Below are 16,246 nucleotides of genomic sequence, written 5' to 3'. Positions count from 1 at the left end.
AGGCTGAATTTGATCTCTCACTGGTTTCTTTCCATCTTGGTATAAAGTAATAGATGCACCAAGGAAGCTGGATCTACATGTAAAGGGACACATCGACCATGTTTACAAATTAACCTGATTAACAAAATGGTTGGATTCTTTGGGTGCATGCAGCTCCATTCCTAATCAAGTCTTTTATTCATTTTAAGATAATATTTATAGCTAAGAAGAGATATCGCCTGTGCCATGTAGTTAAGCTTAAACCTGTTCATCACAAACGACTCAAAATGTTCAACAGCAACACATTGTGCTTTGAAATTTCACAGTACGGTAGATGACACACAATTAATGAATTTTCAGGAACTAGCCAGCGGAATCCTACAACTGGTGAAATGGTAGTTTTATATTGGATCACTAGATGGCAGTGGTTCACGATAATGATTTTTAAAATCTGAATGCTCTGCATTGCTCTTTAGGTATTTTGCAGGGAGTAACTTGGAAGTAGTTAAACAATTTACTAAGCAATTTAATCTACCATTTTCCCTCTTTCATCTCCTTTGGAGTAAAGCATGGACCTTAATGAGTGACCCATTCCTCTAATGTTGGCAATTGCCCTTTTTTTGAGGGTTATGTGACATCTTAGTGGTTTTCACTACTCCCTCCTACACTTTTCCAACTGTGCAACATGCCAGAAGATGCTTCATAAGGAGCTGATCACCCATTTTAGGTGTCATAGTTGCATGTATCTATGAAGTCATTGATTTTCAGCATTCCCCAAGCCCCTATAATTGAGAATGTCTTTGAACTCACATTTTCCTGGCCTCTGGAAGCTCTTGTCCACACTTCTGTTCCCCTGCCCTGTGCACGCAGGTCCGTGTCTCTCAAGGCAAAGAGCCTGCTCACCTGCTGAGTTTGTTCAAAGACAAACCACTCATTATTTATAAGAATGGAACATCCAGGAAAGAAGGACAGGCACCGGCTCCCCCTACACGCCTCTTTCAAGTCCGGAGGAACCTGGCATCTATCACCAGAATTGTGGAGGTAAGGCTATGCATTCTGGGAAAATGCTCTGAGTATGTACTGCCCAACATATCTGGCCATTAGCAATGTTAGCCTCTACACACTGGCAAGTAAATGTCCTTTACCTCAACAGTGCAAACCACTGGAAGAAGGGACAGTGAATGAGAGGGCAGCTTAGGTTTTTTAACTGCCCTGAACCCAAACAAATGAGTTTTGAGGATATCATAGGCAGTGAAACTGGCAAGGGGCAGAAAGCAGCTACAGCTAGCTCTATTTTAAAGCGTCTGGGGCAGAAGGATTGTGACGCATGATCAGATGACCATGAAAGCTGGGCATATCTGAGAAGGAGGACCTTTGGGCAAGGAAATATGGCCACTCAAGTGATCTGTCACACCTTGACTTCTAGTCACCCCTGAAATCCAGGTCTCTCCCATCACTCCATTGCCATGTGTCGCCCCACATCTGGAGCTTTTCTTTTTCAAGAGTCACTCAGCCCAGCTCTGAAAATTCAATCCAATCTTGCTTCGATCTACCAGCACTCTCACTGAGTCTCCTGCCTCATCTCTGGCTGTCGTCTGAGGACTGACTCCAGCCAGCCTCTCAGTGGAAGCTCTAATTCCTCTCAGGCCAGGAGGACCCCCAGGGTGGGCTGGAAAAGGCGGTGCCCTTAGTCTCTGAGGCCCTCTGATTCCTCTTCTTAGTTTGCCCCTCCCCCATCTTCTCCACTAATGCAGGCCTGCTCCCCTGCAGCCCCTCCACTAATGCAGGCCTGCTCCCCTGCAGCCCCTCCACTAATGCAGGCCTGCTCCCCTGCAGCCCCTCTACCCACAGCCCTCTTCTGCTGTTGTCTGCTGAGAAGCTCGTCCTTGCTCTGTCACTGTGATGGCTTCAGCCATGGTCTCTGTCACTTTCATTCTGCTCTTTTCAACAACCTCCTCCTTGCATATCATTTCTTCTCTCTCAGAGAGGAAGTGAACGTAACCACACACAGATCATCAGGTCTGCTCTCCCATAGTGCCACTAACTATATCTGTGCTCGGATATTATCTTCTCCTCTGGGTTATGAAATATTTAAAACTTTCAATTGATTTGCATTTTAAAAATAATTCATATGCTAGTAAGTTATATAAAAGTGATGAGGTGTTTTATCAATTAATATCAACGTTACCCATAAATTATAAATTTTATGGCAATTTGTTAAGTTGTCTAATAAATACTTATTCCATAGAATAAAAGGGTATGGCTTCTATACAAAACCAAATTGCTCCCACCTCTTTCTCTGCTCTGCCTAGGTTCCCCTCTCTGGCTTTGCTTAGGCTTTCTTTGATTTCAATCCCCATGCATACACTCTACTTGTAGGTGGCCCTGACTACAGACTGTAATCTTGGACCTCAAAGCCATGATGAATTTATTCTTGTACCCTGGATCTTTTTGTTTTTGTTTTGTTTTGTTTTTCGAGACAGGGTTTCTTTGTGTAGTCTTGGCTGTCCTAGACTCACTTTGTAGACCAGGCTGGCCTTGAACTCATAGCGATCCGCCTGCCTCTGCCTCCCAAGTGCTGGGATTAAAGGTGTGCACCACAACTGCCCGGTGCACCCTGGATCTTGTACTGCTGGTCAAGACACTTAATTTTTTACTGACAGCTTGCCTGCTTTAATTAATTAGTTAGTTAGCTAGTAAATTAATTTTGAGACAATCTCTTTATGTAGTCATTGTTTGAAAAGAAATTCTGTAGAAACTAACTCTTGCCTTCTCCTCAATTTTTTGTTTGTTTGTTTCTGCCCCCCCCCCCACTCCTCCCCTAGAGTACACATTGCTGAAAGCCTAAGTATGTAAGCTGGCTGAATGAGAACAATGCTTTCAAAGGCCACTTCTCTGATCTTGTTTTTCTTAATCTGCCACAGGCATTTGCCACAGTTAACTTGTACTATTTATTGACCATCTTTTTCTGGTGAGGTAGCTGAGTCAGCACTCCTGGAGTGGGTTTTACTGGGGCTTACTCGGCCTGGCCTCTAAGCCCTTGAGAGATCTCATGTGGTCATATCATTTAAATGTGGCCCCCCTACTGATCTCACCTACAACACTTTGGGCATAGGTTCTTATGTGTTCAATCATAACTTTCCTTTTTTAATCTATTAAGTTTAGAGCAGGGTTCTTATCTGTGGACGCTCATTTGATTTTAATGCGAGAGTCAATCACAATGCTCCACGTTGACCTCCTGGTCTTTTCCATAGTGGTCACCTCTTTAGGAGGTGTCATCAGGTGGATCTCAAGCATTGCCTTTTCCCCTGCAGCATTCTGAATCAGCCTTTACCTCTCCAATTTCTCTGACATGATTTTTGTGTGGCCTTTTGTCTTGTCTCCTGGCAAGCTGGTTTTCCTAAACAGAGTGTTCTCCTTCCTTAGTCTCACCTCAATCTGGGCATTGGCTTCTGTTACCTTTCGTCATATGAAGAAGCATTTCTTCATATTGCTTCTTCTGCATTAAAAGAAGTGGTTTTATGTATTTTAGGGTTCCCTCTAATTAATACCACAAACATTCTCTTCAGTGGGGAGAAAAAAGGGACTGTCTTTGAGTTATGTTTGTCATTTGATATTGCACCCTCTCTTCAGACACCAGATGTAGCTTGTCCTGTTCCTTTGTAGTATCTCTATAAATATTATTTTCATTACTTTGTCAAGTCATCAGTTGGATTGCTTTGTTTTTTTAATTTTTGTGAGTATGTGTCCATCTACTATGTTGGTCTGCCATGTTTGCCTGCCAGAAAAGGATGTTGGATCTCCTGGAGCTGGAGTTGCAGGCAGCTGGCAGCTGCCTGATGCTGGTGACACAGCTCAAGTCCTCCATAGAGCAGTGTGTGCCCCTAACCATAGAGCTGTCTCTCCAGCCCTCATGCCTTGTTTTTGAGATGGTGCCTTCTGTGTAGCTTAGGCTAGACTTTTCATGGTCCTTCTGCTTCAGCCGCCAGAGTGCTGGGGGTCATAGGTGTGAACTACCTCTGGCCAAGACACTTAATTTTTAACTAACAGCTTGCCTGCTTTAATTAAATTAATTAATTAATTAGTTAGCTAGTAGGCTAATTTTGAGACAGTCTCTTTATGTAGTTGTTGCTGGCCTGAGATGTCTATGTAGACCAGGCTGGCCTTGAATTCACAGAGATTTGCCTGCTTCTGCCTCTTAAGTTCTGGGATTAAAGTCTTGGGGATACCACACTCTCCCAAACTGTTGACATTTTAAAGCTCTGTTTTATTGTCTGAGGGCAGCTGAGCATCATGTGATGTGGACCACTCCAGTGTTTCAGGTACCTATTGTGACCTGTGTCTTGAATTAATTTCCTGGGGTCAGGCAGAAGGCTCTGAATGGCTCTGCACAGCTTCAATAGTAAATTTGTATCATTGTGTTGTTCTTCCTCATGCTCTAGGTTGATGTTGATGCAAGTTCACTGAATTCCAATGACACTTTTGTCCTAAAACTTCCAAAAAACAATGGCTTCATCTGGATGGGAAAAGGTGCTAGCCAGGAAGAGGAGAAAGGAGCAGAGTATGTGGCTGATGTCCTCAAGTGTAAAACTGCAAGAATTCAGGAAGGCAATGAACCAGGTGTGTGCTGTGGGGCCAAGGACACCACTTTTATATTCAGTGTGCTTAATTGACTTCATTCAATAAACAATCATTTATTTATCATTAGAGTTGGGAAAATTTACCTTCTTTAATTGCAAAAGTGTTGATGGCATCTGGTATAATTAAGTTAGGATGAAATAATATTGCCATTAATGTAAAATCTTGCCAAATATATGGCCCTGAAGATGCACTGGCTAACTCATTGTGCATTCCATAGAGGAGTTCTGGAACTCTCTTGGAGGGAGAGGAGACTACCAGACTTCACCATTGCTAGAAACACGAGCTGAAGACCATCCACCTCGGCTTTATGGCTGCTCCAACAAAACTGGAAGATTCATTGTAAGTGTCTTAAGTAGACAGAGCCTAATGTCAGGGGAGGCATTTTCTTCTGACTCAGAGAACTTCCAAATGTGGGACTGCTGTGAGTCCTAGGTTTGGCTTCTTGGAAAACCGTGGGTGATAATCTTCACCCTGTACAAGGGGGTTAAGGCTCAATGATGTGACAGATACAGAAACATCTAGAAAAATCAAAAGTAATATTTAAATCAAAATGCCTTTAAAAATATCTACCTCTTATCTGTATCAGCACTTAGTGTTTCTTTGTGATCTATGGAAGGCTGGTTCTGCTCACATAGTAATTAGATGCTTTCTTGGGAGAAGTGGGGTGTATGGAAGCATTACTTCTTCTCATCTAAGTGTAAATTTTACAGGTAGTTTCACAGAGGAATACAATTTTTGTCCAGGCTGATGGAAAAAAACCAATAGTATGGAGTTATGAAGGTCATTGAACAGTCACAGAGAACTTTGCACTCCCTTGAAAATTAACTGACATCAACAGGAATGTTTTGTTTTATAGTCCTTTACAATCCAGGCAATTAAAAGTAAACTTAAAAGAGTGTGAATGTCTATTGTGTGACACTATTCCTAGGGAGATGGGAACAAACATCTACTCACTCCAGACAGGGAACCAAACTAAAGTAAGGATACAACCAAAGTCCAATTTGGTGAACCAATGAGTTTTATTAGTGTTACTTACAGGAGCAGAAATGACTCAAAGACAGTTAGTTACATAATCAAATGCCATCTCCTACATGGCTGGCAGCTCATGAAAACTGGAAACTTGAGAGTATACTATAAACTCTCAGACAGATCAATGAGTTGGAAGATGTCTCTTTCAAGCATCTTGTCTTGGTCTGACAGTGTCTCTCAGCAGTCCTTACTTACTTACATATGTTTTGAGAGGGAGGAGCTTAATGCATTTAATCAGTTTCAGGGACTTCCTGAAGCTTCTCAATTGTTTACTTCATGACTTCAATATAGGATAGATTGTTTAACCTCGCTTTAGGACATCCTGAGTCAGAATGTGCTTCCCTGTAGATGGAATGTTTCATGTGGGAGGAAACTTGCACAACAAAGTCTTAGTTTAAGTTGTTACAACACAAATGTAGTAGTTTGGAGTGTTTAAAAAGTAAGCTTGGCTTTCTCACATCCTGGAGCCTGGGAGACCCAAGAACAAGGCACCAGCCTGTCTGTTATCTGAAGAGGGCCTTTCTAGCATCTACACATAGCCCAGGGAGCTGAGTCTGTCTCTTCTTAGTACACTGCTCTTATCACTGGCCCTTATCCTTGTGACCTCAACCAAACCTAATTACCTCACATCAGCCTCCACCTCCTGATACTGAACGCAAACAAGCAGCCCATAACAGTACATAATGTTATCTTGGGTTCTGAAATTTCATCCTGGACTATAGCCATTTACCTGAACTTAATCAGAAAAGATTGGCCGTCTTTGACTGATAGGCTTTTGTGTAAACTTAAAGGAGGGCTTCTTCTCATCCTGTTAAATAAAATCTTAATTTTCATCACACAAAATTTCCCAAAGTTCTCACCAGATACACTACTAAAGAAACCTGAAAATTTAAGATGTAATGATGGATAGTGACAGATATTCATTCTTGGGACCACAATTTGTCACCTACTTTGTAGAAAATTCTTGAACTTGCTGTATTTTATAAGTTTACTACATGAAAAGTCTATTTTATTGAGTATTAAGATTTCATTGTATCCAAATAGCTTCTTTTTGATATATGGTTTACACACACTCATATAATTTGTTTTATTTGCTAATATTTCTATAAACTAGATTCTTAAACTTCTTTTATAATTTCATACATGAGTACTGTATTTACATCATTCGCATCTACTCCTCCTTCCCATCCAGTGCCATTCGTGTTCTTCCCACTCCCTCTCAAATTCATGATCACTTTTGGTACACACACACACACACACACACACACACACACACACATACATACACACATACACACACATACACACACACATACACACACACATACACACACACATACACACACACATACACACACATACACACACACATACACACATACACACACATACACACACATACACACACACATACACACACACACACACACACACACCATGTTACATTCATTTAGTGTTCCTTGTATGTACATATGTATATCTGCTTGACTGCTTGGGACTGGCTCTGAAGGGGCTTATTCTTGGGGAAAACTGATTTCTCTCCTCTCAGTAGCCATTCGTTTCCTGTGGCTCTTCATATGGGGGTAAGGACTCCTGAAATTTTGCCATGCATGTTGGCATGCTGAATGATATTGTCCTTATGCAGGTCTCATTAGGAAACCCTATTTTTGAGACAGCACGGCTGCAGCTTCCCTGTCGTGTCTGGAAGACACTACCTAGGAGTTCATGTTGCCAGAGTTTTCTGACACAAGGGTGTCTTGGAAACCAGGAGCAGAGGACCACTCAAAGCCACACCATGCAACAAACTTCACACAAGACACTTATTAAGGAGAAACAGAGTGGCAGCTGCCTCTGAGTGGAAACAGAGACAACAGCAGGCTGGGAGGAGGAGCAGGCTCTTATAGGGTCTTAGCAGCATGTGCAGTGCGCTTGTAGAAAAGTACAGCATAGCCACAAGTATTGCTTGGCCAGCCGTCAACCCTGAGTCATGGGGGTGGGGGTTCCTAAGTCCTGGGTTTGAGGACAGGCGAGGGGCAGGGTGATTTTCCACCAGGCTCTTACCCAATGGAGTCCTAATTATATGGCCTTTTACAATCTTCCCACCCTCTCTTTCGTGTTGTTCTCTGACATTTAGGGCTTGCATTGCAGGTCTACCAATTGTAGTTGGGTACCCCCACAGTGTCAGGAAGATATATTTTGTAAAAATAGGCAATCTGGCTTCACTCTCAGTCAGATTTTAAAAACCACATATTAGCCTCTATTAGTCTTTACTTTTTTTTTTTTTTGGCCTGTTCATGCTCATATAAGCTATTATCAGAAATACATATTTCTTCTGTACCTACGCTTTGTCTTATGTGATATTTAGAAACTTTCTTGTTCTTTTCACAGTTTAATAAAGTAGAATTATTCCAATATGTGTTTGAGCTTACAATAATAGGCTTAAGCAAATAGACTAGTACATGGCAACAGAGCCTGTTGGTTAAAAGCCTGATGTTAAAACAGCTTTTAGAAAAAAACCTCCCTAGCTAATATCACCGACTCGATGATGTCGCATGCTATATGGGTGACCCTAGGCAGTTCGTCTGCACTCTCTGAGCTCATGCTATCATTTTAAAATGTGGAACCCACAGTATTTACTTCATATGGTTGCTGTGTTGATGATTTGTGTAAAAAAATCAAAACAATGTGCAGAGGAGAAGTGATATTTAACGTTTTGTATTTTATATGATCAGGTGATTGGTAAATACTCTGTAAGAAGACAGTACAGGCTTGGCCGATGGCACAGCGGTTAAAAGTCTATAGTGTAGAGAACTCAAGTTCAGTTCGCAGCATGCTCGTCACTCAGCTCACGGCCACTTGTAGCTCCAGTTCCAAAGAATCCACGACAACCTCTTTTGTCTTTCTAGGATCTTATACATCATGTACACACCCCTCTCTCTCTCTCTCTCTCTCTCTCTCTCTCTCTCTCTCTCTCACACACACACACACACACACATTTTAAAACAATATTTAAAACAAAAAGACAATATGAAGCCATTTACTCCTCTCTGAACATGTTAGGCTGCCTTTTGGTTTGTTTTGCTTTTGCTTTGAGTGAGTGAGTGTGTGTGTGTGTGTGTGTGTGTGTGTGTGTGTGTGTGTGTGTGTGTTATTTTAAAGATTTCAAAATCTCCTCAGGGCACAGCAGACATGTAAGAAGATGCCTGCTTAGCTTGTTCTAGGCATCCTGGAGCTTCTGCCTATCTTCCTGTGAGAATCAAGAGCACAGGAAAGCCCTGCTAAGTCCCATTGCTAATACAGACTGGTAGAAGCCAAGGTCAACTCTATCCACATGACTGCTTAGAGGGAGAATGCAAGGAACTGGGAATCAAAACCTAAACTGGCAAACCTTCCCAAGAATCAGGAAGAATTGCAGAAATCTCTAAAAACTTTGAACTTCAGGTCAATATATGTTTACTCACATGGGTCATAGTCATGCAGTAATTCAATTACCATCTAATGGTAGAAAAACATTTATTCTATTAGAAATAAAAACAATAATATTTGTATATATTATATTATGGTGCCTTATTAAATTTGCTGATTTATAAAAATAACCAGATCTACTGTCTCTTAAGTAAAATAAACTTATGAAAGAAAGATAACTTCATACCCAGACCATTAAATCAAATGCCTTAAGACTAGGCAGGCAACAAAACGTGTGATGCCTTTGTTGTGAGACACTGCAAGGACAGAGGAGCCAGGTTTACACTGATGGTACACATTTACCCTAAAGGTGTTCAGATCCTATGTTTATAGTAAGTACTTTCCTGGCCAGACTGAACCATCAGTTTGTGTACTTGGTTACACAGATAAATCTGTTCCCCTAAATTAAGAAATAAATGACTAATCATGCTTTTCACTGCCATCCAAAGTACTAGAGGGCATTTGGCCCCTGTGTATCACAAACTTTCTTGCTGTATTGTTTGGTCATAAAGTTCTTCAAACATTTCAGATTGAAGAGGTTCCGGGAGAGTTCACCCAAGATGACTTGGCAGAAGATGATGTCATGCTACTTGATGCGTGGGAACAGGTAGAGCTATATTTAGCCTATAACAAGGCAACTGACAATACTTTCTTTGAGAAGTGACAATTGAGGTAATAAATTAGTTTGAGGACCTAGGCTGTACTCAAGAGACATTTCACAGAGTTTAGCAATAAAACTCATGTGTAAGGGAAGTTGATTTCTTACTCTAAAATAATTCTACAGCTTCCACATTTTATAGCTTTAGATGAAAAAAACTTTCAACTTTTCATTTATTTGTAAACTATACTCGCTTTATTTGTGCATTCATTACATTAACAAGTACACGAATATGTACAAAGCCCTGGCAGAGACCAAAATATTGAGAATTTTGACAAAATTTCATAAGGAACTCATTGCTTGGGAAAAAACTTGAGGCACAGGATAGGTTTAAATCTAAGCAGCACAATATGTTACTTTTTATAATTCTTAATTTAGAAGAAAATCAGTGATTACTTGACAAAAACCATATATAATATGAATATATATATACATATATATGTACTTTTAAAAACTTTATGTAAAGCAACAACTGTGAAAAGGACAAACATATGTTAAGAATCAAATTATATAGAACAATATGTAAAACATTGATTAGGCCTAGTTTTAGAGTTAGCTGCAAATTTGTTTTCTGATCCTATTTTTCTTTCCTTCCTTCTTTCTTATTTATTTCTCTCTCTTTCTCTTTCTTTCTTTCTTTCTTTCTTTCTTTCTTTCTTTCTTTCTTTCTTTCTTTCTTTCTTTCTTTCTTTCTTTCAAGACTTATTTTGGGCTGGAGAATTGGCTCAGTGTTTAAGGGCACCTGTTGTAAAAGACTTGGGTTTGGGGGCTGAAGAGATGGGTCAGAGGTTAAGAGCACTGACTGTTCTTCCAAAGGTCCTGAGTTCAATTCCAGGCAACCGCATGGTGGCTCACAACCATCTATAATGAGATCTGGTGCCCTCTTTTGGTGTACAGGTGTACATGCAGGCAAAACACTGTATGCTTAATAAATAAATCTTAAAAAAAAAAAAAAAAAAAGACTCCACCTCCTTGGGCACCAAGCACACATATGGTGCACAAATATAGGCAAAACAGTCATATGCATAAACAATAATAAAAATAAGTCTAAAAATATTTTAAAAATATTTATTTTATGTGCATGAGTGCTTTGCTGCAGAAGTCATAAGAGGACATCATAGCCTCTGGAACTGAGTTAATGGATGGTTGTTAGCTACCATGTGGTTGCTGGAAATCAAACTCATATCCTCTGCAAGAACAAGTGCTTTTAACCACTTAGCCCTTGGGTTTCTAGTAGCTAAGCCACTAGTAAGGCATACCTTGGCCTTTTGTCTTCATGAAACATATTTGACTTGGGGATTCAACCCTATTTCCTCCCAGTACTACATTTCATTAAAAAAAATAATAAATTATCTCTTTTATCCGAGATACTGTGCTGTGATGGTGACTTCTGTGCTCCAACACATTGCGTGTGAATTAGAACACAATGGAAGTTTATTTTGACCAAGGTTGCTCAGCCAAGGGATATAACTCAGGAGAGCGCTTCAGCATTAAGATCACTCATACATTTGGCAAAGGAATGGACATACACAGATTACATGTTGACATGTTTATTTTATATGGACTATGTATGTAACATTTTAAATAAGAAACCCAAACCCTTGATATTTAAATTCTGAACGTTATAGTGCTTTAGCAAAATTTTATAGGGCACTATCCTACAAGGAAACACTAGATAGAAGCCAGAGAGTTCCGAAGACTGCCAGAAACAAGCCCTGCATCTACATGAGGTCCTCTGCTGCTTAGACCTAACAGCTTGGGATGGAGATGAATGCCACACAGGCCCAGGAGATGGATGTAAGAAGTAAAAAGCTGTTGGTGCTGTGAAAGCAAGCAAACAAGCTCACTTTATAGCTAGAATAGCCCATGCAAACATGTTCAAGTGTAAACTGTAGCTGAGAGGCTGCCTGTCAGTGCAAGGGTCTCCTGGTGAGATGCAACCTTGAGAAAGCCACAGAGCTTCCACAGGCCCCACCTTCACCTTCCTGTGTGGGGGTTCTAAAGGTAAAGGTGGTAGTGTGGGCAGAGCACCAAAGCAGCACATGCTTTCTTTCCATTTTTCAGATCTTTATTTGGATTGGCAAAGATGCCAATGAAGTTGAGAAAAAGGAATCAATGAAGTCTGGTAAGTTGTACTGGGACAACTGTAGCAGTGAGCAGCAGGGTTATCACAGCCGGCCTGGCCATCCTTTCCTACCCTGTCTTCCAAATCTGAGATGTCCAGCTGCTCATCAGAGCCTGAGTAATAGCATCTTTTAAAGTGAACGAGTTTCATGACAGATACAAGAAAAATGTTCTGTTGTCTAATTTAGAATAAGATTCTTTGTGAAATGTGGAATATGCTTATTTCTGAAAACTTTTGGTCATGGTGTCCTTTTTAAGCAGTTTTCTATTTACTGAAGTGTCACAATAATTATATCATAAAGATTATTCATAAAGTTTGCAATTCTTTTAGGCAACAATGAGATGTTATATGGTACTTTCCATGGCAGATGAGGGAAACAACTAGACTGTTTATATTTGGTACTTGGGGTAAAAAGAATTTAATTCTTTACTTGTATGAAAGAATTTTCACTATGTATTTCAGTTTAACTGAAACTAAGTGACTTTTGTCATTTCAATCCTTTTTAGCTAAAATGTACCTTGAGACAGACCCTTCTGGAAGAGATAAGAGGACACCAATTGTCATCATAAAACAAGGCCATGAGCCACCTACATTCACAGGCTGGTTTCTGGGCTGGGACTCAAGCAGGTGGTAAACTGAGTTTCAAATTTTAAAAAGTGAGCAGCAAATATTCTGGCTGCATTAGGGCAACTGGCCCAATTTGTTGTTGGGGATTTGTTTACTTTTTGCTGTTTGGCTTTAGAAGATAAACTTCTGTCAAATGGCTATTTTTTAAAAATGAATGATATACTCTTCTTGTCTTCTTTTGTTCCTCCTCCTCCTCCTCCTCCTTCTTCTTCCTCTTCTGCCTCCTTCCTCTATCTTTTTTAATGAATTGTCATATGTTACTATATTGAAATAACAAACATTTGTTTTGGATCAATTTTACCTTTCATATAATCTAAAAGTAAAAGATTATACAATCTAGGGGAATTTCTGAGAAAGGTGTTTTGTAATTGAGCAACCACTAGCCAAACTTGTCTTAGCACATCAGAGAAGAAAGCCACAGTGCTTCTGAGCATCTTCCCTTCTGGGTATCCTCTGTTCGCAGTAAGGTTTGCATTACCATGGCTCTAACAACGCCTTGCTGTTTCCCACCTGAAATCAATGTGACTTGGATGCCATTCATTCACAAGTGTTCTTTTATAAGAGGAACTTCTTCAGCTTTTTAGAAAACTGAAATCACAGGCCCTTCATGATTTAAAAAAATGTATCCCTATCAGTTTAACTTTTTATATTTGACAGCATATGCTTACTATCATAAAGAGTATGTATTGAATGTTGTTTTTCACCATTAAATACATCTTTTTGGAAAATATTTTGACACTTTTGTCAAAGTTGATGAGTTAATGACAATTAATTTTATAGCTTGATACTTTTGTGTATAAGTAAATATAAATTTAGTATTTTCTAAATCTTATCTAATGGTCAAATGACTTCTATAGGTAGAGTATTATAATACTTTAGTATCACAGAGTGTATAAAAATACAGGCTCCAGAGGCCAGAAGTTGGGGAAGAGTCTAGAACTCCAGTAACATAGACAGTAGACAGAGTTTGGCAGAGATGTGCTGGGTGCAGCTTTAATAGAGTAGTTTGAGCAGGTATGACTGGGTGGATATTTTATCAATAGAAGCTAGAGAGAAAAATCAAAACCAAATGATTAGACCCAGGCAGGAGTGCCAAGCTCTTGAAGAGAAAGCATATCAAACAAACAAGAAAGCCTTGTGCACACCTGTAATCCCAGCACTCAGGGCGGCAGAAGCAGGCAGATCTCTGCGAGTTCATGGTCTACAAAGTGAGACTAGGCCAGCCAAGGCTACACAGAGAAACCCTGTCTTGAAAAACCAACAGGTGGGGGCGCCTCACAAACAACAACAAAGCATAAATGGGTGGCCTAGGGAGCGAATATAGTCAAAGATGACAAATCAAAGGCTGAGCCCTGGCATGTTCCATCGACTAGAGGTTACTTCAGTGAGGCAGCAGGAAGAACAATGGCATCCCAGAGGATGCTTTCTTCAGACTGTTGACCTTCTTTACACATGTGGATTTGTGGAAACACCATCTATGCTGTTTTGATCCTTTCCCTACCAAAACATCCAAATGTCCCCGTGAATGCTAAGTGGGTTACCACCAAATTGTGGTAATAGTTTTCACCCAGGACCAAGTTTGTTTCCGAGGGGACCACTGTGAGGACCTGGTGCCATTCTTGTTCACAGCTCTGTACACTGAATGCTTTGGCATAAGCAGGGCCTGATGGTGCTCTAAATATCCTATGATGCCCAGGATAACTGTCACCTACCACAACAAAGAGTTATGTGGTCCCAAATGTCAACAGTGCCAAAGCCAAAGAACCTGTAAACTAAGCCCTAAACCAGTGGTTCTCACTCAACCCGTGCGTTGCAACCCATTTGGATTAGAAGTCTTGCAAATCCGATACTTACAATTCATAATAGTAGCAAAATTACAGTTATGAAGTAGCAATGAATTAATTTTATGGTTGGGGGGGGGTCACCACAACATGAGAAACTCTGTTAAATGGTTATAGCATTAGGAAGGTTGAGAACCACTATAGGGGTCTATAGTAACCATTCTGTTACTATAGTAGACTTTTAAGAAAACAAACTAAAATGAAGTGCCAGCTGTCTTCAAGTTTAAAGATATAGTGTTTCACAAAAAGGACCAAATGAGAAAGAGTTGGCCACACCCATCATATTCCAGCCTCATGAAATAAGACAATCTACTGAAAACCTAATATATTTAACAGATGCTATATGTGTAGATAGAGGTAAATACATTCAGTTGTCTTTTAATGCTTTCAAACACTACAAATTTTATGCTGCTATATGTGGGATATTATTTATTAAATATTTACTCAAATTTCTAATTGGGTAAGCTTTTTTATTAAATAATATTTTTTTATCTATTCTTTGAACATTTCATAGATTACACAATGTATATTGATCATATCCACTTGCTACCTTGCTCCAGCTTCCCCCTAACATTATGTTTTCTTTTTTGTTATTATTAGGATCTTTTTGTTATTGTTATTAATAACTCCATTAGTCCAACTAGTGCTGCCCATGTTGAACCTCTTTTCTAATTCTACTATAAAAAAAAAAAAAAGCCGCCACACACTCAGAGGAAGGACAGCAGGCTACCAAGAAGAGACCTGATACCCTATGAGCATATACAGGGGGAGGAGGTCCCCCTCAGTCACAGTCATAGGGGAGGGGAGTAGGGGGAAAGCGGGAGGGAGGGAGGGAGGAATGGGAGGATACAAGGGATGGGATAACTATTGAGATGTAAAATGAATCAATTAATTTAAAAAAATTTTTAAAAAAGAAAAAGAAAAGCCACCACAATCTTAGTGGCCTAAAGCAGTGTACATAGTGTATAGTTTTGATGTTAGGAATCCTAAAATAGGTGAACAGAGATGCATTCTGGAGTTCTAGAGAAGAAACCATTTCCTTCATTTTCCTGATCCTAGTGGCTGTCTATATTCGCTGGCTTGTGGACACTTCCTCTACCTCACCGACTAGCAAAACAGATTTTTAAAACTCTGTGCCCCATCTCCCTTCTTCCTTTGTTACTGTTATTAAAATATACTTATACCTTTTCCCTGTGTTCTGTTTTCTTTATCCAGTTCCTCCCATGTCCCCCTCACATTCCTGGCTTTTCCTCTTCTTTATGATTGGTCTTCTCTCTTCTTACTCTCGCTCTTTCATTGATAAGGATCCCTTTGCTCACATTGGGTTCAGTGGGTTACTGGGTTGTGGCGTGTTGGGAGCCGAGAGACCCTGGCTGAGCTGAGAGACCCTGGTTGCGTTGAACTCCAGCTGACCCTTTCCAGCCCGCCTATACAGAAAGAACTTATCAAACATTTTGCCTGGGTACGGACAAACCGCAAACATCGTGCTTGGCCCCAGGAGAGGGAACTTGGCCCTGAGAAAAGGAACACTCAGTGTACCGTGGCTTTGTAGCCTTTCTCAGAAGTCACGGTACATGAACATCTGACATGCTGTGGTCTCTGGGAAAAGACTGCGGGGCCACCTGTCTCCTCTCCCCACCCCACACATTGTCCCAGGGGTTCCTACCCCGGAAGATTCTGTATTTTCCCACTGCTCTCCCTCCTTCCCCCGCCCTTCCTGAAGCACACTTTAAAAATCATACACCTGCTTTCAGTAAAGGACTCTTGATAAGACATACTTTCTTGAGTCGTGTCTTCTCTCTCGCCCATTCTTCATTTACAGGCCGCGACCCCCTTCGAGACCCCGAATAACTGAACCCGCGGGACGGGGACAGTGGAGTG

At 40.4% G+C, this 16,246-nt stretch overlaps 1 protein-coding gene across 1 annotated transcript in view; it reads left to right on the top strand.

Annotated features, from left to right (window-relative positions):
* Scin (scinderin) overlaps positions 1 to 13,588 on the top strand; it is a 72,796-nt gene extending 59,208 nt beyond the window's left edge. Inside the window, exons 11-16 of the mRNA XM_051145087.1 lie at positions 850 to 1,020; positions 4,422 to 4,599; positions 4,838 to 4,959; positions 9,644 to 9,721; positions 11,837 to 11,897; positions 12,404 to 13,588. Coding sequence (XP_051001044.1) covers positions 850 to 1,020; positions 4,422 to 4,599; positions 4,838 to 4,959; positions 9,644 to 9,721; positions 11,837 to 11,897; positions 12,404 to 12,531 — 738 coding nt within the window. The 3' untranslated portion in view covers positions 12,532 to 13,588. The remainder of the gene's footprint in view (positions 1 to 849; positions 1,021 to 4,421; positions 4,600 to 4,837; positions 4,960 to 9,643; positions 9,722 to 11,836; positions 11,898 to 12,403) is intronic.
* Positions 13,589 to 16,246: the final 2,658 nt, after the last annotated feature.

This window comes from Acomys russatus, chromosome 1 (assembly GCF_903995435.1).
Source record: "Acomys russatus chromosome 1, mAcoRus1.1, whole genome shotgun sequence".
NCBI classification, from domain to species: domain Eukaryota; kingdom Metazoa; phylum Chordata; class Mammalia; order Rodentia; family Muridae; genus Acomys; species Acomys russatus.
Note: the sequence above shows the minus strand (reverse complement) of the source record. Positions and strands in the feature narration are given on the sequence as shown.